This window comes from Crotalus tigris, unplaced genomic scaffold (genome assembly GCF_016545835.1).
Source record: "Crotalus tigris isolate CLP2741 ecotype Arizona unplaced genomic scaffold, ASM1654583v1 scf7180000017680.1116333, whole genome shotgun sequence".
NCBI classification, from domain to species: Eukaryota; Metazoa; Chordata; class Lepidosauria; order Squamata; family Viperidae; genus Crotalus; species Crotalus tigris.
This window is the reverse complement of record NW_024096562.1, coordinates 282,768-307,068: the sequence shown is the minus strand read 5'-3', so window position 1 is coordinate 307,068 and position 24,301 is coordinate 282,768. Positions and strand designations below refer to the sequence as shown.

The 24,301-nt window shown below is 39.5% G+C and overlaps 1 protein-coding gene across 7 annotated transcripts in view; it reads left to right on the top strand.

Moving 5' to 3' along the window:
• Positions 1-2,893: 2,893 nt before the first annotated feature.
• TCF7 (transcription factor 7) overlaps positions 2,894-24,301 on the top strand; it is a 163,102-nt gene continuing 141,694 nt past the window's right edge. For all 7 annotated transcript variants that reach the window (XM_039337488.1, XM_039337487.1, XM_039337484.1 and 4 more), the window contains exons 1-3: positions 2,894-4,299; positions 4,432-4,498; positions 5,366-5,472. In XM_039337488.1, the coding sequence (XP_039193422.1) occupies positions 4,048-4,299; positions 4,432-4,498; positions 5,366-5,472 (426 nt within the window). In that variant the 5' untranslated portion in view covers positions 2,894-4,047. The remainder of the gene's footprint in view (positions 4,300-4,431; positions 4,499-5,365; positions 5,473-24,301) is intronic.

The following is a 24,301-nucleotide window of genomic DNA, read 5'->3' as shown; positions in this document are numbered from 1 at the left end:
GATCTTTCAACTGAAGAAATAAAAGGGGAACAAGAGGGGTATAGATTAATTATAAGTGCTTTGCTCAGGAATCTAATTGTAAAAATTCCACATCCAGCAAAGGTATTTAATATATGAAGTTCACCTTAAGAAAATTATTCAGACCTCTCTTTTTCTTTACATCAATTTAAAACTTGGCTTAACCATCTGTGTTCCTTAAATCTTTAGTCTACATTAGATCGGCCGTCCACTAGAAATGTAGGAGAAAATATTTCCTCTGTTGGAAGATTATGTGATATTTGTATTCTCAGCTTCACCACTGTGGGTTTCTTTAAATAGAAGCTATACTTTACTTCTAAATTGCTTAAGGCAAAGGAAGCAGAAATGATGTTTATGAATGTTTAAATGCAAATAGAACGGAGAGTGAATGCTATGCTAGCTAACATCAAAGGCTCAGCAAAGACTCTGCATTAATGAGCCTCTTTGTTTCCTGGATCACAGATTACAACAGGTTTCCAACTCATTGCCAAGGTTTTATCTCCATTTGGGAGGGCTATAAATCGCAGGCTATTTCGCTCGCTCGCTCGCCGCCTTTCACATGCAAAGCGAGAGTCTCAAAACACGAGACATACAAAAAAGGAAGGAAGGAAGGAAGGAAGGAAGGAAGGAAGGAAGGAAGGAAGGAAGGAAGGAAGGAAGGAAGGAAGGAAGGAAGCAACAAATCTGCTTTAGGCTTTTCCCTCCCTCCCTCCCCCCTCCCCCCACCCGCCACTCTTCGCGTTTTGCTTGTAAGCAGAACGGGGCAGAAAAGCAGGGGGTGACCCGGGCTGATGTTTAATCTAGAGAAGGTTTGTTTCAGCAGGTACTTCGGACCTTTGGAGGGTGGGGCGGGGAGAGAGATTCAGGAAAACTCTGCACGACTGTTTTCGGTCTTCCAGGGGGGTGTCAGTGCCTGAGAGATGGAGGAGTCTCTGTCTCCATCCTTAGCGCTCTCTCTCTCTCTCTCTCTCTCTCTCTCTCTCTCTCTCTCTCTCTCTCTCTCTCTCTCTCTCTCTCTCTCTCTCCCTCCCTCCCTCCCTCCCTCCCTCTCTTTCTCTCGTGGAAAGGTGGGTTTGCTTTTGAGCTGCCGAGAAAATAAATCTCTTCAATAGCAGAACACGACCTTTAAGCAGAGGGAAGCGCTGGAGATAATTGAGGTGTTGAAAGTAACAATTATGTGCCATGCGGAGAGCATGAAGACCTCTTTACGTGGAATTGTTCAGATCCCCGACCAGATGGATGGTTTGCAAGACCCGCAGCTGTCTGCTAGGAAAAGGAGCGGGAGCCTCGTCGGAGGGTGTTTTACTATTCATTAACTCTTGCGTACAAGAATTATGTGCGCCAAGTTGGAAAATGTCGTCTCAGAACTGTCTCGTGAGTAGCAGGGACTTTGAGGAGGATCCCAAATGAAAATTTTCATTGCCTAAGTTCACTCCCCATCCCACCCACCCACCCACCCACCCCGCCTCTGGACGACGCCCCTCTTGAAGTGGTTTGAAAACCGGCTGAAAAGTTGCTAATTTCATGTTTCCTGACCCTAGGGGCAAGTTAGGAAAAGTAACGATTATCTGAGACCCAGTGTTTTTATTCCAGGAGGGATCACCAATACCAGAGGAGGAGAAATTAAGAAAAAAATAAAAATAAAAAATAATTTTATTGATTTTTTTTAGTGGGAGAGGGGGAGGATGGGGACTTCGGGAACCTGGAAATCCCAACAGACAAAGGTAAATGTTTTTAGAGCTGTATGACCAGTTGACAGGCACAACAAGAGAAGGGCTTTGCCCATTCCTAGTGCCAAGCAGCCTCACCCCAAACATAAATGGGCATCCATTGGGCCCAGGTTAGTTGAGCTTCTCTGCAGCCAATGAGACCAAAAGGGAGGGTAGTCGGCAGTAGGCAAATATCAGAAATACAGCCCACACTTGCTTGACCTACTCAGAAGTCAGTCCCATTGGTTCAATATGCCAGAATATGTGGGTAGAGTTTTAGGCACAGCTGGAAAAGCTGAGTATTAATAAAAACCCACTGCTGATGCTTCATGTTGTTTGACTAGTTTGGGTTTAGCCTAAACCTCAAGTTTAATTTAAAAAATAGTTCTGCCCATTCATTAAGAAAATAAAATACGATAAAATAAGGGCAATTAAGGCTTAATCTAACCCGAGCTTATTTAAAAGTTGGTGCCATTAAAATTAAGAAAATTGTGTCTAGGATCTGTGGGGAAGACAGGCATGTCTTGCTAGAACAACAGCTGTAAACAGCAGCAGTGCAATTTTGGGTGACTAGATGTCAGAAAGACCTGATTCTATTTCGCATAGTATATAGAAATAGTTGTAATTCATATGAGTTTATTAGGAAATAGTGTGATTAACTGGAGCCATAACATGCTTTTTTAAAATTTAGCATGTTGCATGAATCTAGTCAACAGTGGGTGAAACAAATCATGGTTTGGTTTGATAGATGAACCCATCCTGGTTCCATTCCTGAGATGACTTGCAAATAAATGGTTATGGGGTTAGACCCTTACAGCAACCAAGGGTCACAGTGGAATTTCTTTCTTTGCTCAGAAAGAAACTCCACTGTGATCTCACCCAGATGAGAGAGAGAGCGGGACAGACAGACAGATTGTGATTGTTTCATATGAATTGGTTCCATAACCTTAACAGGGGATTCCGAAATGATGGAGATTTGTAAAAGTGAATATCGAGTACAGCAGTGTTTCTCAACCTTGACAATTTTAAGGCATGTGGACTTCAACTCCCAGAATTCCACAGCCAGCATTGCTGGCTGTGGAATTCTGGGAGTTGAAGTCCACATGCCTTAAAATTGTCAAGGTTGAGAAACACTGGAGTACAGAGTCTTAATAAAAAAAAAAAAACCCCACCGCCGTATCCTTCTCTGAGGCAATTGCCTAAAGATTAACGCTGTTGCATTAAAAGAGGTTTCCCCAACCTGCTTTCCTCCAGACGTGTCGGACGACATCTCCCATAATCCCCCGTCACCGCAGCCTTTGGCTGACTGGGAATTCTGCGAGTCGTTCGAGCCCTCTGGAGGCCACCTAGGTCGGGGGAAGGGGGGCAGGAGAAGGGAGCAGCCCGGCGGCAAAGGCCATTCATTCATTCGTTCATTGTGCGTGGGTTTCGCCGCTCTCCTTCTCTTCCAAAGCCTCGCACTGTCTGCGTACAGGACGGCGGCGTCTGCGTATTACTTGCGCACCGACACGTGTAAGTGCGCCAATCCCTCGGGTGGGACCGACTTTCGTCAGGAGAGGGAAAGCTTGGCGCCCCTCTTTCCACTCCCGAGATTGTATGGCGCCCCTGCCAAGGCTGCCGCCCTTCATCCCGGGGAGGCGAAGAGCGCCGGCTCTAAATTGCTCCGTCGCGAGCATCGCCCGCAGCCGGGCGGGAGGAGACGGGCGCTGTCTCTTTAAGGCTGCAGCGCGTCGCCGGAGAACAGAGCGCTCCAATCCCACCCCGCCGCTGTCAATCAGCCGGCGGCAGCTTTGATGTTGAAAATCTTTGGCTAGGACTCTCCAGTGTTCTTCCCGAGTCGCGCACTTTACAGCGCTGGCTCGGCTGCTGCTCGGGATTTCTTTCTTTCTTTCTTTCTTTCTTTCTTTCTTTCTTTCTTTCTTTCTTTCTTCTTCCCCCCCCCCCCAGCAAAAGTCGCCGGCGTTGCTGCTCCCCAGTTAGGCTAGCTGGCTGGCTGGCCGGCCGGCTGCCGCTTAGTCAAACTTTCCCGGGGCTGGGGAAGGAGGGGCACCCAAGACCGCGGGAGGGAAGCGGTGGATCGTTGCCTCGACCCCTCCGGTTGCCTTTCCAGCCTTGGATCGCAAGCATTAGCCCCCACCCCCCACCCTCCCTAGACTAGCGCTCCAGCGAGAGTTGGGTGCCAGGATATATACCGGGTCAGGAGCCGGCTAAACGTTTTGCCTCCTCTCCAAGAAAGAAAGGAAGGGGAGCCGGGAGCCTCCTTTCCCAGCGTCGCTCCGACGCACCACTTCGCGCTTCCCTGGCGCGGCTTGGGAAGAAAATGCCCCAACTCAGCGGCGGAGGCGACGACCTGGGAGCCAACGACGAGATGATCGCCTTTAAGGACGAAGGTGAGCAGGAGGAGAAAATCCAGGCCAACGTCTTCACCGAGGGGGACCTGGCTGACCTCAAATCATCCCTGGTGAACGAGTCGGAAAGCAGCAGCAGTGGCGGCAGCAACCGACAGGCGTCCAACCCAGCAGCAACCGTGGCCGGAGCCGCCGCCGCCGCCGCCGCCGGAGCCCATCCCGAGGTGAGACCGAACCCCGCCCGCCCCAGATCACTTTCTCCTCTTATGCTGAGGAGCTTGCAAACTTTAAAAAAAAAAAAAAAACATAAAAAGGGCCAGCCACCTCCATCCCTTTCTCTCTCCTCGCCTTTGCAGGCAATCCGGCGGCTGCAGGAGCCCCAGAGGGTCTACGCGGAGAAACTCCAGGATCACTTGGACGAGGGTCAGTTTTCGAAAAGCTCCTCTCCTCCTCCTCCTCCTCCTCCTCCTCCTCCCCTCCTCGCCTCTCTCCCCGCCGCCCACCTTTTCCTTTGCCCCTCCGTGCCTCAAGGGAGGGAGCATGACCGCCGAGGGGAGGGGAGGGGAGAAGGGGGAAGGTTTGGCAGCCCTCGTGGTCGCGGGGGAAACGTCAATGCCTCGCTGCGAAATCAAAGCAGGCAAACGCCTCCCGCTCGCGCCGGAGACGGACTCTGCTCCACTCGTGAAAGCCCGGACCTGCGGGGCCAGCGGGTGCAGGCGACTGAAACTGAACCTAAAGGTGCTACTCCGTAGGCTGTCATCCTCCCCTCGCCTCTTTTGCACACACACAAACACACACACCACAGCACATTTTTTCCCCCATAAGTGACTATTACATCGCGGGAGGTAAAGTTGGTCTGGGTACTGTTGGCACAGTGAGTTCCTTGAAGGGGACACACACACACGCACGCACACACACGCACACGCACACACACACACACACTTTGGGGAAGAGGTTTAGAGCAGGTACAAAAACCCGGGACAGAAGGCACCCCACTCCTTATTAACCAAGAACACCCGTTTTAACAAAGGTGGAGAAATGAGCACGTGCGCGCACTGGTTTCATTCTGGGACGCGGTCCTTTCATTTGTGGCTTATCTTTAACCACCAGATAAGTTGCAAACTGAGGCTCATGCCTGGCAGTAACGGGGGGGGGGGGATTGAATGTCAGGTGAACCTCACAGATGCTAGTGAACTCATATTATGCACTTCTTGTAAAACAAATGTGTGTGGAATGGAGGGGAGATTGGTTCTGAGACAAAATCCTAATCAGGGACTTGAATTTTAACAGGTTTAAAACATCAGGACCCAGGGATGTATAAAGGATCTCCTTATTCTGGATACCCTTTCCTCATGCTGTCTGATCCTTACCTGCCAAATGGATCTATGTCACCTTTGGTGAGTACACTTCCCCTCCCATTCCTAAATTCTTACATTATGTCTATGACGTGATCATGTTTCAAGACTAAAATTAACATCTTGGATCTTCAAAATTTTTAACATGATGGGTTCCATTAAGAGCGATTGTGGCCTTTTAGGCAATATCCCCTCTGTCTTGCAATGCTGCTATACACACTTGCTTATTGGGGTCTCCTATCACCCCAGAGCAGACATGTACAGCAAATTAGCAAAATTATAGCATTATTATTATTGCTACTACTGTTCTACTATACCAAAGTTATTTAAAAAAAACAATAATTCATCACAAATGGCCCAGTTAAGGATTCATTCCTTGACTGTTAAAAAAAAAAAAATCTCCTATGGCAAAGTGAGGATTTCCCCCCCCCTCCCCAAATGCACCTTAAGCTAAACAGGCTTTATACAGGTGTACCTTACAGATGCCAAGCCCTAACTTACAGATAAATATGAGGGTTAGAGATTTCATCAATACATGTATCTCCCTCCCTCCCTCTTGTCAGAGATTCAACATGTATTTGTGTGTGCAGAGATTGAAGTTTCTATGAATCAGGCTCATTTCCACAGTAAATCCCCCTGAATTTGAAGCAGAGGAGTTTGAACTGAATTCTGAATCCTCACTTTTATTGTTGAGATTCTTTTAAGAAGGCAAACTTTGTGTTTCTTGAACTGTTTAGTGACCATGGGTTAGAAATAAGCTTGTTGCTTATTTTGTAAGATTACGGCACACAGGCACATGAGGAGGGTACATTTTAGTACCCTGCCAATATTAGAGGAAAAAAATGTTTTAATGAAAATTTACTTTGTTGCATTGGGGAACTGGGAGTGTATTACAGTTGGATATCAGGAAATATTACATCAATAAAAACTCTTCTTTAATATAATATTTGTTATTGGTGTTTGATATTAATAAAATGTGTATCCTACATTTTCTTTCTTTGAAAATATCTTTTGTTTTCTTCAGCCTATAGAGCGTTGTAAGTGTAGATATTTCTCCACTGAATAAGAATTGCAAAACAATATATGCAAAGAAGCTTTGTTTAAAAAAAAATAGTGCTACTATTTTGTAGTAAACAAATAAAATATTTTTAGTATTCTGTGAAATACTTTCAGCAGCAGGGTAACGTTTTGTGCCTATTGACAAATGATTATAATACAAACTGTGATCTTGGCCTCACTAGTTACAGAAAAGTTCTGTGGATATCAGATGGGGATTTAGCTGCTGATAGGATGCGTTTGAAGTTTGTAGGATTTAGATTCTATATTGTAAAAAACTGCTTGTAGTTTCTTCCTTACTAGTAAAAAAAAAAGGATAAATTGATCAGTATAATAAAATGTTGAAGAGTCCAATCTGAGTCCTGAGTTCCCTGAGAATGGGCTCCAGCATGAGTCCAAAAGCTTGGAAGAACAAACCTCTGGTCCCAGTGACCAACTCAGATTGCAACATTATCTTGGGACAATTATATTTGTCTTCATTAATAAAGTGTTTCCTCTTTCTGCTTCCTTATTTGCCATTTTCCTGCAATTGTTTTATGCAATTATTGAAATGCTTTCTCTTGTGCTTATATTCATCTCAGTGAAGCCTACTTTCCAATATTTGGGAGGTTAATTGGAAGATTTAAATGTTGCTGTGAGTGTGGATTTGTTTTTCTTAGCAGCTTAACCCCAAGTATATGATGATTCAGTTGCAGTCTTATTCTAGAATTCTAAATTGGTTTCTGCAGCAATAAATCTAGTTCATTTCAGTGGGGCTTAGTCCCAGATTTGCTCCTTCAGGCTGCAATCTAGTACACAGTTAACTGGAAGTAAGCCCATTAATCAAAAAGGGATTGTTTCCACTGTAGTGTACAAAGGATGGTGCAATTAAGGACAATTTCTCTGCCCTTTCAATATAACTTGATTACACTTTAGATCTTGGGGAGCTTTGCTCTTTAAACATCTTGATTCCGTCTGACGGTCTATCTGAAGTCCATAAAAGGCCAGTGTCAAAAGAAATGCAGTCAAGAAAATATAACAACACTCTGTGCTCTCACTAGAAATTGATGGAATGTTTAAGTCAGAAAAATCATTGGTTTTGCTTAGGTGGAATATTTGTTTGTGTTTTATCAGGTATAACATTAGTGTTGTCTCCTCCCTCCTTAAAGAGAATAGGTTTCTTGGGCAGCTAGCTGGTGTCAAACAGAGGTGTTTCAAGTTTATCTGTTTATTAGATAAAATAGGATTTTGAAAGAAAGCAAGACTTCAGATCTGTACAAGGAAAGAGTCCCAAGTATTGACGGTAGCAGATTCCAAGCGGAATTCTACAGGGCAAGAAAATGAATCCATCCTGGGCTAAGCTTGTAGGTCTTACCAAAGTTCTATCACTTGGCTTCCTGTGTCTTTCTCACACACAGAAGGCAACAGTTTCCCTCCAGACACCCTAGTAATGAACATTTTGGGGTATTATGCTAATGAAACTGGAGGTTCCACTTTGCTATTTAAGTTACCAAGTCTGTCAACAACCTATTATCTCCATTTAAAGCCATCTCTGGCACAGTTCTCAATTCAGATTGTGGCAGCAGGCTCTTGAGTTAATACATTTGATTAAGACAGTATCTAGACTGTAGCAGAAGTTATTTAGATTGAAAATTTGAAATTTCCTAATCTACAGGACCCAATTACTGCTCCCTCCCCCCCATACATTTCAGCTTTTTGATAGTTTTGGTTGTCCCTTTCTGCAACTTTTCTGTCTCAGTGGCAACTTATTATGGAAATTGTTTTTCTAAAAGCAATAAGCAGAAAGATAAACAAGCAAATTTCAAGCATCAAAGGGGTTAAATATAATTATCAATGAAAAAAAATTACTGTATTCAGTGTAAGCTAAAAGAATAATGGGGTACACCTGTAAATGGAAACTGTACATGTTGCTAGAAACCAAGAAGAAAATAATATCAAGATAGCAGTTATGCAAACTAACAATTCTGATACTCGCCCCTTAAGTGCGTTGTAACATTTAGAGTGAGATAGACATTTATTTCTCTTGCCTGCTTAACAACCAGTGGTCACTATTGAATTTTTAGCACTGATCATTATATAGTATACAAGGAGCAGAGTGACCACATAAAGTTCAATGTAAGCTTTTCTTTGTTCAGAAATCACTAAAATTGATAGTAAAGCTGCCCCATGTTTTAACTGGCTTCCCTATTACGAAGTAATAGATTCTAGTTTTATCATTCCAGAAATTGTGAAATTTCCTGACAAGTAGTAGCCTCATTTTCAAAAATATTCTTCTCAGTATCTCTTAATAATAAGAAAATGATTTTAGCAACACTGCATTTAAAAAAAGAAAGAAAAGGAGACATTCAGCTTTATAGCATTTCACGGGCCTTTGAATTTTCTCTCAGTCATCTGCAAAATAAATGAAAGCGATAGATGCAACTACTATAAAGAATTGCAGAAAGGAGTTAGTCATATTCTCTGCAAACTGTAAATCACCTTTTCTAATTTTTCTGCAAATTGTCCCTCCTATATATACTAAAATTATCTTTCCTGTTGAAGAATTAACTGTAGGCGCATCATTCTTATTTATATCTAATGTAAAATTGTTTTAAAGCACAGTCTGGAAGAGACATATCAAAAGCGATACTATCCCTACCACTAATTAATGGAGCAAAACTCTATTTTATGGAGTATATCAGCACTTTCTGTTAGAGCAACTTTGTGGGTTGTCTGTTATGCAGAAAGATCACTGACATTTCCTTTCTTACCACTTCCACATCATAAAATGTGAAATTGTTCTTTAAAAGGATGCTGGCTTCACAAAAGTGTTTTTATCAACAATAGTCAAAGTACAGGTAGTCCTGGACTTATGATCACAATGGAGCCCAAAATTTCTGTTGCTAAGTGAGACAGTTGTTAAGTGAGTTTTGCCCCATTTTACGACCTTTATTGCCACAGTTGTTAAGTGAAACACTGCATTTGTTAAACTAGTGACACGGTTGTTAAGTGAATCTGGCTTCTCCATTGACTTTGCTTGTCAGAAGGCGGCAAAAGGTGATCACGTGACCCTGGGACACTGCAACCGCCATAAATGTGAGTCAGTTGCCAAGCGTCTGATTTTGCTCACATGCCCGTGGAGATGTTGCAACAATTGTAAGTGTGAAAGGGGGGTCATAAGTCACATTTTTCAGAGCTGTTGTAAATTCGAACGGTCACTAAATGAACTGTTGTAAGTCGACGACTACTATATAAGAGATGTTTTGTAGGGCTGTCTATACTGTATATATCTAAAAAAAATCTGCTAAAAAATAAACGCCATTGTTTGCAATAGATCCTGCCCGAGCTTTTCATGGGATCATGATCTTAAACTATTTTCTCGGGATGAAGAAAATTAAATGGAACAGCAATTTGAAATAACAGAGCTCTTCATATGGAGACAGAATATGTACTGATACTAAAATAAAACATATTTTTCCCAGGGGTTGACTTTCAGAAATTGATTGAAGCTCACATTATAACTTATAATCAGGAAAATATTAAACAAAACTGTGTATGCCACATGCAGATGTGCTTGTTACGATTTCTCAGTTGGATCTTCAATTTTTAAAAAATACCAATGAGGGAATGAATGTTTATTTTGACCTGCAAATTAGCAAAAGTAATTCTGTGTTTGGTTAAACTGTGAGCAGGGCTTCCAGTCTACACAACTATTCAAAGGTTCCTTTTAATTCATTTGAATACACGCTGGAGGAGGTTATGTAATTCATGTAATATATTCTATTACTTGTAATATAGTACAAACAACTGTTTGCTAAGTTTCACCTTGGGGAACCTAGAGGAGTATTGGGGTAATGGAAGGAAATGAAGGAAATATTCTGGTATTTCAGACTGGAAAAGGCCTGTTTTGACTAGGGCTGCGCAAATCCTTTGAAAAAGGCGCTTTGCAACATGCAGGAGCTCCTACAAAATACCTCTCTTAACATGGTTAAAGGAGCACTATCCTTTCCTAGGCTTGTGTGGCTGCTTTGTAAGCTGTTCCCAGCTATCTTGACCTGTGTGCATAGGATGGCTACTTGGTTTTGTTGTTTCAAAAAAAACAAGGGGCTGTGCATGATTCTCCTAAAGCTACAGAAAACTGTATCTGTGTACTAGTTATTCAGCTGTTATTAACTGATACCTGAAGTTTCATCCTGTATAAACATCAACTGCAAGATAGCCGCATTCTTCAAGGTAAGCATGTAAGCAATACATGCCTGATAGTTGTTTTGTAAAATTCTATGGTATCATCCTATTCTTAGAACTTTTAATTTAGCTAGTAACTGCTTGTGACTCTTATACAACTGAACCACCAGCAGCAGCCAGGCAGATCCCTGACAAGGTCTTACAAGCTTATTGCCTAGCTAGCCCTTTAAAAGACAGTTCCTTTAAAAGCAGAACATCATCAACAAAATAAGCATCGCTCTGCAGAACTGCTTTATCAGCTGAATGTACAGTTCAGGAGTTATGCTGCGAGTGTTTGTGGTTAAATTGCCAGCTTAGAACTGGAGTGATCCAGATTAGAATTGCTATGTGTTTAGAAAGCTCAGTGAGTGATTCGGAGCCATACACGGTCTCTTTGCCTAAGTTACAGCACAGGTATGATGAGGGAACAAAATGGCCATTCAGCCATGTATATGACTTGAGTTCTTCAAAGAAAAGATAGGGTCTCAAGTAATTAATAATGTCTTTTATTACTTATTTTATTCACCTTGGATGCTGCCCAACTCCAGTCAACTCTGGGTTAAAAAAAATAATAAACAGCCATATGCAATCCAGATCAAATAAACAATGAAGAAGGTGGCAAATCCAGCTAGCACCAATATTTATTGCCAGTTTTCTTTTCTTTTTTTGTACCCTATTTCAAGAGTTGCTAGTTTTGTTCATGCATCTGGTAGCAACACAATTGCCATGGCTGCCTTGAGCCTAAGCTGTAGTGAAATAAGCTTTAGCCACTATTTGTAGAAGGGCTAAATCATTCAGTATAGGATTGTAAGAATTTTAGAGAGATGCACCAGTCTCTGCCCCAAATAGATCAATAGTTGGATTGACGTGAATTAATTGATCAATTGTATCGAAACATTGTGGATAAAGTTATATATTTTTTATTATTATTGTTTCTAAACAATGGTTTATTCCTTAATATGTATGACCTCAGGAAGCTGTAGCTTATTTAGTAAACAAGTCTGAAATGAATCATGTAAATGGCATTGTTTGTGAACTGGGTTATTATAAGGGAACTTCTTTTGTTCTTAAATTTGTCCCAGGCAGACTTTGTTGGAGAAAGTATGTCCCAGCAGTGGCTAGGCCAGGGAGTCAAAAACTCTGCTTGCTTGATCAGCAGTCCTATGACACAGATAATAATACGGAAGCAGGAAGAGGAAACAAAGGCAGGAGGCAAAACAGCAGTAGGACCAACGAATCAGTGATTCGGAGACAAGGACCTTCACTTCCAGCTAACTGAAGATTCCTGCATTCCATTACAGCAGACATGTCGAACACAAGGCCCCGGGGCCGGATGCGGCCCGCGAAGTGGTTTCATATGGCCCGCGAAGCCATCCTGGAAACAGTGAGGGAACGGCCCCCGCTGCCTTGGCCCTGGCCAGGCCAGCCGGGAGCCAATGTACAATTTTGTGGTGGCCATCTTGGCACTTGCCCCAGTGGACCATGCCTTGGCACTTGCCCCGGTCCCACCCCCTTCTGCCAGAGACCCTCAGATCTGTCCCACTCCTGCCCAGGCCCCCACAGGCACCCTTGAAACAAATGATGTAGAACTGGCCATGCCCACCCAGTAGGCCACACCCACTCCATCCATGCCCACCTAGTAGGCTGTACCCACTCTGGCCACAGCCACCCGGCCCCCCCAAGGGCAACCGCAATGCCCTCAATGAAATTGAGTTTGACACCCCTGCATTACAGGATCCTCTCAAGGGACTGGCCTGTCTTGCCCATCCTGTGTTGCAATGCCCTGATCTTTACAGTGATCTGGAGATCTCAGGAATTTTAGAAGGCAGCTGAGCAGAGAGACTCTTTCAGGGATTGATCTACCAATACTAGGTGGGAACACTGTGCTAATAGTCACATTTGCTAGCTAGAAGGAAAGGTGAGATGTGCACCAATTGGTGTAACAGCATAGAAAGGTTTCTAATTAATGTTGCATTCTTATATATTGCAGGAATCTATGCGTGAGCAAACAGTGAATTATCAGGGTTCGTGTAACCATGGTATAGGATGCTGGGGTTAATACTGTAATTTTTTCTCTTGAATCTTTCATGAGCATATTTTTCCCATTATCATGATTCGTATTTTAATAAATTACTCAAGAATACTTCAGCTAATGAAAGATCAAAGATATTCATGTTTTAGAAGCTGACATCAATATCCCATGTATTTTTATCCAAAAGTAGACAGGAATGGTCTCACTTCCTGATATATTCATTTAGGGTTCCAAAATATCTTCTCCTTCTATGTATTATCATAACACTGAAATGATTGCTGCATGTGTGTTTGTGGGTGTACTGTATGTGTGTATGATGGAGAGAAAAAGAGGTTGATATTCAGCATGGGGAAAACTCATTTTTCTGTTCTATGTAGGGCGGGAGGATCAGCTTTGGATTTCAGAGGGCAAAAATATTAACAGGGATGGGACAGCATTTCAAAGAAGTTTAAAGCTGTTCTTGGCTAAAATGTTAAATATTAAGTGGTTTAAAATAATTAAAACCAGTGAATAGTTTTAAAAACATTACTAACAGCATTTTTACAACTTATCTCTCTTTTTTCTCCTTTAATTATCAATTACAGGATTAAGCAGTTGCTATATGTGTGTGCACGTGTATATGTGTGTGTGGGTGAGAAAGAGAGGCACAGAAAAGTACAGTGATTTTTTAATTTTTGCCTTTGGCCTGCATTCCTTGAGCTGAGGATCAATTAACTGTTTAGCAATTCATTCACTAATGAAATAGCATTAGAAATGGGCTCGGAGGGGTGTCATAATACATTTTAATATTTATAGAGTTTTATGTAGTTCAAAGCACTTCACATACTTGATTGTAATTTGTACAGCATCTTAGTTTTCTCTTTATTTTATCCCCCCCTTTATTTTACATGGATGAACTGAAGCCAACAGGAAATTCTTAGCCCAAAATGATGTAGTGATTTCATGGCAGAGGCACTTGATATCATTGACTGGGGAGGATAAAAGCATTAATTTCTTTTTCATTTAATTAATAGTAGATTTAAGACCAAGCAATGCCAAAAATGTACATAGAATGCTATTACCTTATCAGTTCTTGGTGCAGTTCTTTAAAATGGGAAGAGGATATCCCTGTTCATGCAGCAAATAGTTTCATGTGCATCAAACAAATAGAAGGTTGATGTACTTAGAATGATCGAAAGGAAATTAGACAGCATCTAGTCCAATTCCCTTGCTCAGTCTAGGCTCTACCTGAGCATCTCCCACAACATCAGTCTCACCATATCATGTGGCAGTTTGTTCTTCTGATTAATAGCTTATGTAGTCAGGAGGGTCTCCTTGAACCGCCCTCCCTTTAATGTTAATCCACTGATCTTGATCCTACCCTCTGAAGAAATAGAAAACAAGGCCATTGCATTTTTATTGTAACAATCTTTCAGAAATTGAGTATTCTCTGAAGGCTGTAGATATCCAGATCCTTTAATTATTCCTCATAGAGTTTGGTTTTCAGACCTTTCACCATTTTGGTAGGCCTCCTCTGAACTTGCTTTGATTTGTTGGTGTCCTTTTTGAGCAATAATGTGTGGAACTGGACACAATACTCCAAATGTGGTCTGAACAGGACAGAGTTGATGAGAACAATTACTTTCCATCACTTGCACTCTATAATCCTATTAATGTACTTCCAATGAAGCAAATGTCTATGAACAGATAGAACAGAACCCTTTGGCACTCCACTCAGTACTTCATCCCAAGCTGAAGTACAACAGTTAATGAGCATTTTTTTCCAGTGCTGCTAATCAGCAAACTGTGAGTTCACCTAACAATAATATTATTTAGCCTATATTCTGCTATTTTATTAAGAAAAAAATATGAAGCACTCTGCTGAAAGCTTTGCTGAGATCCAGATACATTACACATATGACATTACCCCAATCAATTAAGTTTGTACCTGTATCAAAGACGATAAGTTTCATCTGAGTAGTTTGCAGCACACCGATGCTATCCTTGTTAACAGTAGTGTTCATAAATAAGTTCCTATAATAATTTGCCTGGGAGCTTTGCCCTGTTCACCTTCTTGAGGATGCACACAACTTTTGTTTTAATCCTTACGGGACTGCAACAGTCTTCCAGAAGTTCTCAAAGGTTACCAGGAATGGTTCTGTGATCATCTGCAGTTGTTCCTTTAGTACCCTGGGATGTAATTCATCTGGTGTTAGAGATGTAGGTTCATTTAAATCCCAGGGAAAAAAAGACAAAGGTAGTCAATATTTTAAGACCACTTGATGTTCTTGGATACTGTTGACCACAATATCACTTTGAATCTTTCAGAGGGAGGAATGCTTGCTCCAACCTCTATGCTATTGGATGGTCATATTGAGAGAAATCTGCTTCAAGCTTGTGGGGAGGGACGGCACAAAATTGCATTTTATCACCCATATTATTTAACACATATTCAAAGCCATGGGGAAGAATTAAAGCAAGTTTGGAGTCAATTGACATCAGCCTGCAGATAATATATAACTATAATTTTCCTATCCTGTACACTCAGACTTGGGTATTCTGAGAGAGACTCTAGGCTATAGCATTTTTCTTCAACGTGTAACATTTTGGACACTGGAGAAAGAGTTAGCAATTCGGACCACATTTTTGCTGATTTCAGGAACATGATTCAGCTCTTCTCAATACTTTCATGCCCAGCCTTTAAGGAATTCACCATCAGAGGATTTTCCCATCCTGCTGGACAGTGACATAACATCTCTGGCAAAGGAGCCCCTTTTGTCAGCTTTGGCTAATAAACCTGATATGTCTCTACCTGAAAGAGACATGGCTGGAATTGGTGACACATGCACATATAACCTCAGCAACTAGTAACTGCAATGCACTCCATTTGGAACAGCCCTTGGAAAACTGTCTGTAAATTGTAGCTGGCCAAGAACACATCAATACAACTGTTAGAACATAAGTTACTTTTTGAAAATAATTCAAAGTGCTTTCCGATAAACCTCCATTTGGTTATCAATGACAGACACTCGCAGATACAGAACTTTTATTATGCACATTAGAAAGCTACAACATTACATTACTTTTCAATATAATTGCCATTCAAACTGAGGCACTTGTCATAATGTCTTACAAGGTTTGAAATTCCTTAGTAGTAGTTGCTCGGCACCAAAATCTGGGCTAAAGGGGGGAGGGGTTGATCAAAAACATCCCAACAGAACTGCTTCAAAAATTCTTGGGTGTGTCTAGCAGTATGCGGGTGAGCATTATCATGAACCAACACCACACCGGAAATTAGAATGCCCCCACGCTTGTTATGGATGGCTCGTCTGAGTTTTCATAACGTTTCACAGTAGATTTCTGAATTGATGATCAAACCACCCTCCATGAACTTAACTACAGTATTCCTTTGGCATCTTCACATTTGGCAGGATTTTCTATGGCACCACTTCCGGTGTGGTGTTGGTTCACGATAAAGCTCACCCGCACACCACTAGACACATCCAAGAACTTTTGAAGCAGTTCCATTGGGATGTTTTTGATCAACCTCCTCCCCCCTATAGCCCAGATTTGGTGCCGAGAGACTACTACGAAGGAATTTCAAACCTTATAAGATGTTTTGACAAGTGCCTCAATTTGAATGGTGATTATGTCAAAAAGTCATGTGATGTAATTAGTTTTCTAATGTGTATAATAAAAATTCTGTATCTGCAAGTGTCTGTCATTGATAACCAAGTAGAGGTTTATTTCTGAATTGCCCTGGTACAAAACCTTTTAAGGCTTAAGCCTGAAGCTTCAGTATGAGTATCCATACAGTCTTCCTCACAATCTTAAGTCTTCAAAAACATCCACATTTTCCAGGTTCTGCTGGGAACACATATGAATTTTTATTTTCCTGTACTGCAGCTTTCATTGTTCAACAAATTGCTGCTGAAGGGGAGGCAAGCTCACTCCTTATTACAGCTTAAAACCTACCATTTTATCCAGATCTGAGCATCTAGGTGTTCTTATGCTGGTGGTATAATAAGCTGCCCAGAGTCATTTGGGAGTGGGTAACATGTTTGACTGTAAGGAAGATAGTTGTTGTTTAATTGGGAGATTGCTGATATTCTGGCAATTAGATTAGGTACATATTTTGTTTGCAAATTTAAGTTTCTTAGGATTTGGTATCCACCATATGAACCCCCTCCCTCCCTTCCTTCCTCCCTTCCTCCCTTCCTTCCTTCTCCCACTTTCTGAAAATTTGGTGATATTTGAATAGTTGAAATAACAATTTATCCAAGTGAGCTGCATGACAATCCAGACACTCTATAAAGCATCTCATGTGCTCAACATTTTCCTTTCCTCTTTGAATCCAGATTGCTGTACAGCATATTCTACGGGCTAAATTCAATGATGCTCTTCCAGCATAGTAGACTGCTTGTGCAAATATATTATTTTTAAATTTATATCTTCCCTTTTGCACAGATGCTAAAGGCAGCATACCCAGCAGTCCTACCCCCCCATTTTCCGCCACAACCACAGCCCAAGATGCAGATGTACTGAGAGAGTATTACTGACCCAAAGTTACTCAGGAAGCTCTAATTAGTAAAGCTCATCTTTCCTATTGCTAGTCTTCCTATTGCTACTCCAAACCCTTAGCCACTATTTCACTGTGGTTCTCATATGGGCATTTTCTGGAAGCAACTACATTCATTTTAAAGCTTTGAATATGTTCTGGCCATTAGAGAAATGTGGCTAGACTACATATTTAAATCTTAAATGCATTCAGATGTTACCTACATATGTGCTTCCCTTGAACAATGATATTTCCAACTGTGCAACTTAGCTTTTAAGAATTAAATCTGCAATATTTTGCTTTTTTATTGGCTTTCATGACAAACAGTACAAATATTTTTTATTTTATTCTAAAACAACTGACTGAATAACACTCAAGGTAAAATGCCTAATGATTCTGCCTTATTCAAATAAGAGTGTCTTTAATGTAGTTTAAATCTTCTTGTCTAACAGCAGACTCATTTTATTCTGTGGTAAGGTGATGAGAGCCAAAGCAGAGCCTTTGAAAAATAAAAAGGAAGCAATGCCATACTTGGATGGAATTGGATAAACAATGAGGCAAGCAGAAGTAAAAGATTGTTTAAAGGCACAGAGGCCCAGCCCTCTCTCTCTAAAATAGTTAAATTAGGGCCGTTATGCTAAGTGAATTAGACAGTAAAAGGAGATACCCTTTGATGTCAAGAAAGGAGGGCAAGGGGGGAGAGATATTTACTTATTTTATCAGAGGAGATGAAGGATTTTGTGGAGCTTTATGCCTCAGGTAACACAACCCCATGACAGACCTTGACTCTTATATATCTTGAGGGACCACTTGCTGCTTCATTCTAGGCAGCAAAATAAACTGGATTGAATCCTGGATTGAGCATGCTCAGTATCGTAAAAAAACTGACAGAGCTTAGCTGTGGTTTGTCAAACAAGGTATGGTACTATACTTTATGCATGCTGTTCACTCATGAAATAGACTGGCTGAGTTTGCAGGGCATACTAAATCCAGCTCAGACCAACTGCATTTCACTTTATTATGATGTGTGAACTTAACCATCTTGTAAATACTGTACTATACAATTTCTTCCTATATGTTTTCCTCTTTGCAAAGGTAGCTTTCTGAAAACAGAGGAAAGAAATTTATGGCAAACCTGTATGAAGTTTAGCATTATTAGCCGATTTCCTTTCCCTTAAAAAATAATGAAAGTATATCCCTTTTTAAAAACAAATTGAGGTGTCTGAGGACTGGCTAGATCTGCCTTTTAGGTGGTTACAAATCTTAAAGGTCAGACATGTCAAAACTTTGATCAGATTAAACTTTTCTCTTTGCTATGACAACATGTTTAAGTTAAGACCTGAGGGTATTTTATGAACATTGTTGCATCCTATAGCAAGTTGGTGATATATAAACATGTAAAAGACTTGAAGAAGCACTTTGGATTTTGGATCTGGGTATGTGAGTAATAGAAAGGAACTCATGCTTCCCATAGGTCAGGGGTGGATAACCATGGCAATTTTACAAACTGTGGACTTCAACTCCCAGAATTCCTGAGTCAGCCATGATTGCTCAGAAATTCTGGAAGTCCACAGGTCATAAAGTTGCCATAGTTGTCCACCCCTACCATAGGTATTTGTCGGTCCATTTTGCCCCTTCTCAGGAAACATGAGGATTCCCTTTGGCTTTTGCAAGCTAAATTAAGATATATAGAATTTTATGCTAGCTTATATTTTAATGTTTGACTCTCACATTTAACAAAGATAACTTTTTTAAAAGATATATAGAGTTTTATGAGCTAAAAGTAAACATGATATAAAGGTAAACTCTTGCTTGGTCTCAGCTTGATTCTTTCATTGAAAAACATTTCATTGAAACATTTGCTTAATTCCAAATCTAATCTCTCTTTGTCTTGCTTCAGCGTACAAAAAATTACTTTGCTTATTAGAAATGAACTGTAGCCTCTTTTTACCTTCTAGAATGGGAGACCATTCCTTGAGTTCCAAGATTTATGACTCTCTTTCAAAATAACATGTATGTCCTAAAAAAGCCATAGAAGGTTCTTCAGAAATGGAGGTTCACCAACAAGTGCCTGCTCTATATTTCTCAACTATATTTCTCCTGGTTCTACACAAACAGTGCCTCTTATTATGTTAGAACACCTGCCTTTTGGAGTTCTTGGTTTTAGTTCAAGGAATTCAAGATCATTGCAAAGGCCTAGAAGCATGTAATTCCACTTTAATCTATCTCTCTTACATCAGCTTCTGCACAGGTACAGAAGCCAATTTTGTTGAGCAAACTAGTATGGCTTTTCCTCCCATGATGAAAACAAAGGGGGCACAGTTTTGTTTCGAATTGAAAGCAAAATACCTCCATTTTTTAATTAAAAGTTTTACAAATTTAATACAATATAACCCAAACCCCTCCCACCCCTTCCCTCCCTCCCCCACTTCCCAGAACTGATTACAGGGTAACAAATCAACAATCATAATCTAACTAACATTACCCAACTGTATTATCAATCAAACCATAATATACTTTAACTCCTTTTCAAAACAAATATTAACAAATTGAAAACAAAAATAATAATATAATTAAACCATAATACTAAAAATAATATAAATTCAATCATATTAAACTATTAATAATAATCTAAAATCTACTCATAAGCAAGATAATACTTTTCAGTCTCATATTTCTTTTGAATATAATCAATCCATCTTCTCCAGACCGAAATGTATTTTTCTTGTGAATGGTCCTTCAAATAAGTGGAAATTTTCGCCATTTCTGCTAAGTTAGACACCTTAAGTATCCATTCTTCCATAGTAGGCAAAAAAAATTTCTTCCAATATTGCCCCACCAATAATCTTGCAGCTGTTATAAGATTCAGCATCAAATTAATTTCTTTGACATCAAAATCAACCATAATACACAACAAAAATAATTGTGGAGTAAATTTTATCTTTCTCTTAAAAATCTTTTGAATATTCTACCAAATTTTAATCCAAAAAGCTTTTATATCTCTACAAGTCCACCAAATATGAAAACAGGTTGCATCTAGGCTTCCACATCTCCAACATTTGGGCTGTAAATTAGGATACATGCGGGACAACTTTTGGGGATCCAAATGCCATCTATAAAACATTTTATAAAAATTTTCTCTTAAATTTTGTGCTTGGGTAAATTTTACATTTCTAACCCAAATTGTCTCCCATGTATCCAATAAAATCGGCTCTTGAATATTTTGAGCCCATTTAACCATACAATCTTTTACTAACTCCATTTCGGAATCTAATTTTATTAAAATATTATAAATTCTATTTATTTGGGCTCGAGTTTGATCTTTAATCTGTTTACCAAATTCACATCCTCTAAAGTAATACCAACCTTTTGATCTAGACTCCACCTCACTAACAATTGATTATACTGAAACCAAGAGTATACAATATTTTCTTGCTTCAGCTCAGATAAAGACTTTAATTGCCAATCCTTCCCTACCAAGCTAAGTAATTCCTTATAAGAAACCTTGTCCAAATTCACTCCCCTAGATATTCCCTCTATCGCGTGTCCAGGAATCCCCCAAATTGGAATTTTATAATTTAACCTATAATAATACTTCTTCCAGACACGCAACAAAGCACTTCTCAAAATATGGGATTTAAAAACTTGATCCACTTTTTTGTCATAAATTAAATATGCATGCCATCCATATACTAAATCCCATCCCTCAAGAGAAAGGATATTTTTATTTGTTAAATTGAACCAATCACTAATCAGCATTAAAGCCACCGCATCATATTACAATTTTAAATTAGGCGCTTAAGTCCTCCTCTTTCCCATACATCTTGTATAATCTTAAACTTAACTCTTGGTTTTTTCTCTGCCCAAATAAACTTATTAATCCCCTTTTGCCATTCCTCCAGATTAATATCTTTTTTCAAAATAGGTATCATTTGAAACAAGAAAAGAAACTTTGGAAGAATATTCATTTTAACTGCTGAGATTCTCCCCAACAAAGATAACTGTAATTTTTTCCAATCATTTAAATCCTTTTGAACTTTTACCCATAATGTCTCATAATTATTTTTATACAATTTAACATTAGAAGCTGTAATATATACTCCTAAATATTTAACCTTTCTCACTAATACCCCTATTAAGGTTGCGCAAAAGCTTTGATTTTGTCAAATTAACCAGCCTAAATTACCAAATCCATTGAACACATCAAATCATGTACTTGTGAATAGATTTGAAGATTTGGTAAACTTTTGTTCATGGACATCCATGCTTGTATAGAGGTAATATTGAACTTGATTTGGTCTTGTCTCTGCCAGCTTCCAGTATGGATACTTTGACATTTTCATATATTTTTTTAACAGCCCAACATTTTGAAAGATTTTCATTTCTACAGCAGTTTGTTAAACAATTAAAACCGTTGAACTTGATTTTGAAGTAAATAGATATTGTATAGCTGTTAACAGGATTATGTTCAGTGCTTTTTAAAGTCAGGATTGTTGCTAGTCACTAATAAATCCTATGATGTTAAATTCTAAAGATTGTGCAAACTATTTTTCTTATGTTTCTCTTTTTCTTTTCAACTTCTTATATCTTCCTTCCATTTTTTATATCATGTCTATTTGGATATTCTGTTCAAATAAAAAAAAAGACACATTGTTTGCTTAAAGCCTTTTACTCTTCCTTTAGAGCCAGTTTGGTGTAATGGTTAAGGCACTAGGCTAGAAACTGGGAGACCTTTTGTGCCTTAGGCACAAAACCAGCTGGGTGAACTGGCCAGTCACTTTCTCTCAACTCTAAGAAGGAGGCAATGGCAAACCACTTTCAAAAAACCTTGCCAAGAAAACTGAAGGGATTTGTCCAGGCAGTCTTTGAGAATCAGACATGACTGAATGGAAGACAAAAAAAAAATCTTCCTTTTTCTAAGGAACTTATGTTAGCTTTTACTATAATGCAACATGTGCCTTTTCAAGGTCTGTGAAATACATAAAGCATTTTTATGTATAGGAAAATAGAATACAATCACAAGCTTTAGTAAGGTTATCATGACATTTGGACTGACAAAAGGAATTGATATTTCAGAAGGCTAGATTAATTAAAGTCCAGGTGATGATAATGTATGTGCGCTTCATATCTTATTCACGCCAATAATCTCGCAACTCCCAGTCCTCTTTCAAATCAAAAAAAGCCTTAGGTAATTTAGCCTGTTTAAAAGAGATAGAAGGTCCTTTTTTATCTCTTTGTGTATCTAAAACACCATTCCAATCTCCCATTAAAATAACAGATCTGTAGTCCAGCAAAATTAATTTTTGATGTAACAGTCTATAAAATTGTTCCTGTTGCTCGCTTCATATCTTATTGTTATCTCAGCTCAATGAATATCCTCCTGCAAGTTATTTTCTCTTAAACTTCACCTGTACAAATAGAAGTGATAAGAAATGCAAAACAAACTTGAGTAAGTGAAGTTAATGATCATGGTAACTTAAATCACAGAAAGTGACAAGAGGGTGAGGAAGCATCGATTTCAATTCCGGGCTTTATGATGAAATGCCATATAAAGCCAAGAGAAAGTATGGAAGCATTTTTATCTCTTTTGGAATATTTCTTCTCAGATTGATATTGTACATCAACAAGCTACATATTATATCAATGCTTATGTTTAGTATAATGATTGACATGAAGTCACCACCCTTCTGCGCAGAGCCAAAGGATGTTTGTTGAAATGACATGGTTCAAGCTTTTCATTATTATTATTTTCTTTTTTGGAAGAGGAAACAAAACCCGAACCCACAAAGCTTATCCATGTTACCGATTAACATCCTAGACATTTTCACTTTGAAGTACAAAGAGATTTCTGAACTAAATGAGTACACAGTGTCTCTGGGAAATGGCAGCATTTCTGTTCAGTTTAACAGAGCTGACCTGAAAAGAATGGTGCAGATATTTGAAAGGCACAGAAGGAGGAGTGTTTCTACATATTGCGTTTTACATGGAGAATGATGTTCTTGCCTTCTTCCTGAAATCTGACAGGCCATTTGGGAATGGGGGTTTAAAAGATACCCGTAAGAATTTTCTGGGCAAGACAGTCCTTATCTCTCCTTGTATGACCATAATTAAAGGCTAAGGTAGTTTGAGATCTGGAAAGATTCTTCATTTAGGATGGACAGGCAGACTTTCCAACTAAAGTAAATTTGTTACTTAATAAATTATTTCCATTTTATTGCAAATAGTATGTAAGGGAATCCTAGAAGACCAGATGCGTTTAAAGAATAATAATAGGTTCCATCAGTTCTCCCACTAGTCATAATAGGCCAAAAAGAATTTTACTCAGAAAATTGGTGCACTCTTCTTTGTTGGGTTCGTTCAAGGAAAGCCAAGCAGTCAGCTCTCAGTTTGTTGATTTGGGTTGGACTCGATGGTCAAAACACTGTACCTTGATGATTCTATTTCTTTAACACAGACACAAGAGGAAGAACAGGTATCCATAATCACTAGACAATATTGCTTAAAGAGCCTCTCTAATGAATTGCAGATATAATGACAAATTCCATTTGTCTGCTAAATATTGAAATGCATTAGAGGATTTCTAGCTAGCTATTTACTGTAATTATTAGCTTAAAAAGTTTAATCTAGCCTGACTCTGATTATCTAGTAATATTACTGTTAGAATACTGTCAAAAAAAGCAACTCAGCAACAGATATCACCTTTCCTACCTTTTAAATTGTGGCATTTTTGTAGGTATGTGTGTATGTTGATGATTTGAAATAGCCCTATATCTATAACTGATGACAAAGGATTAGAATCATGCTGCCTTCTAGCCTGAAAAAATTAGGACTGACTTAATACCAAAGAACATAAGCATAGAGATGCTATTTTTGACTAATTTTCAGCTATTTTCAGGCTGTTAATATAACAAAGATTTGGATGTTCACTCTTAGAAACTACACTAGTGAAATCTGTCTAGATTGCTGTTCTGTTTACATGCTATTCAGATTACAATGGGCTTTCTCAAAATTTATCAAATTTTGTGTAATGCCTATTTATCTAG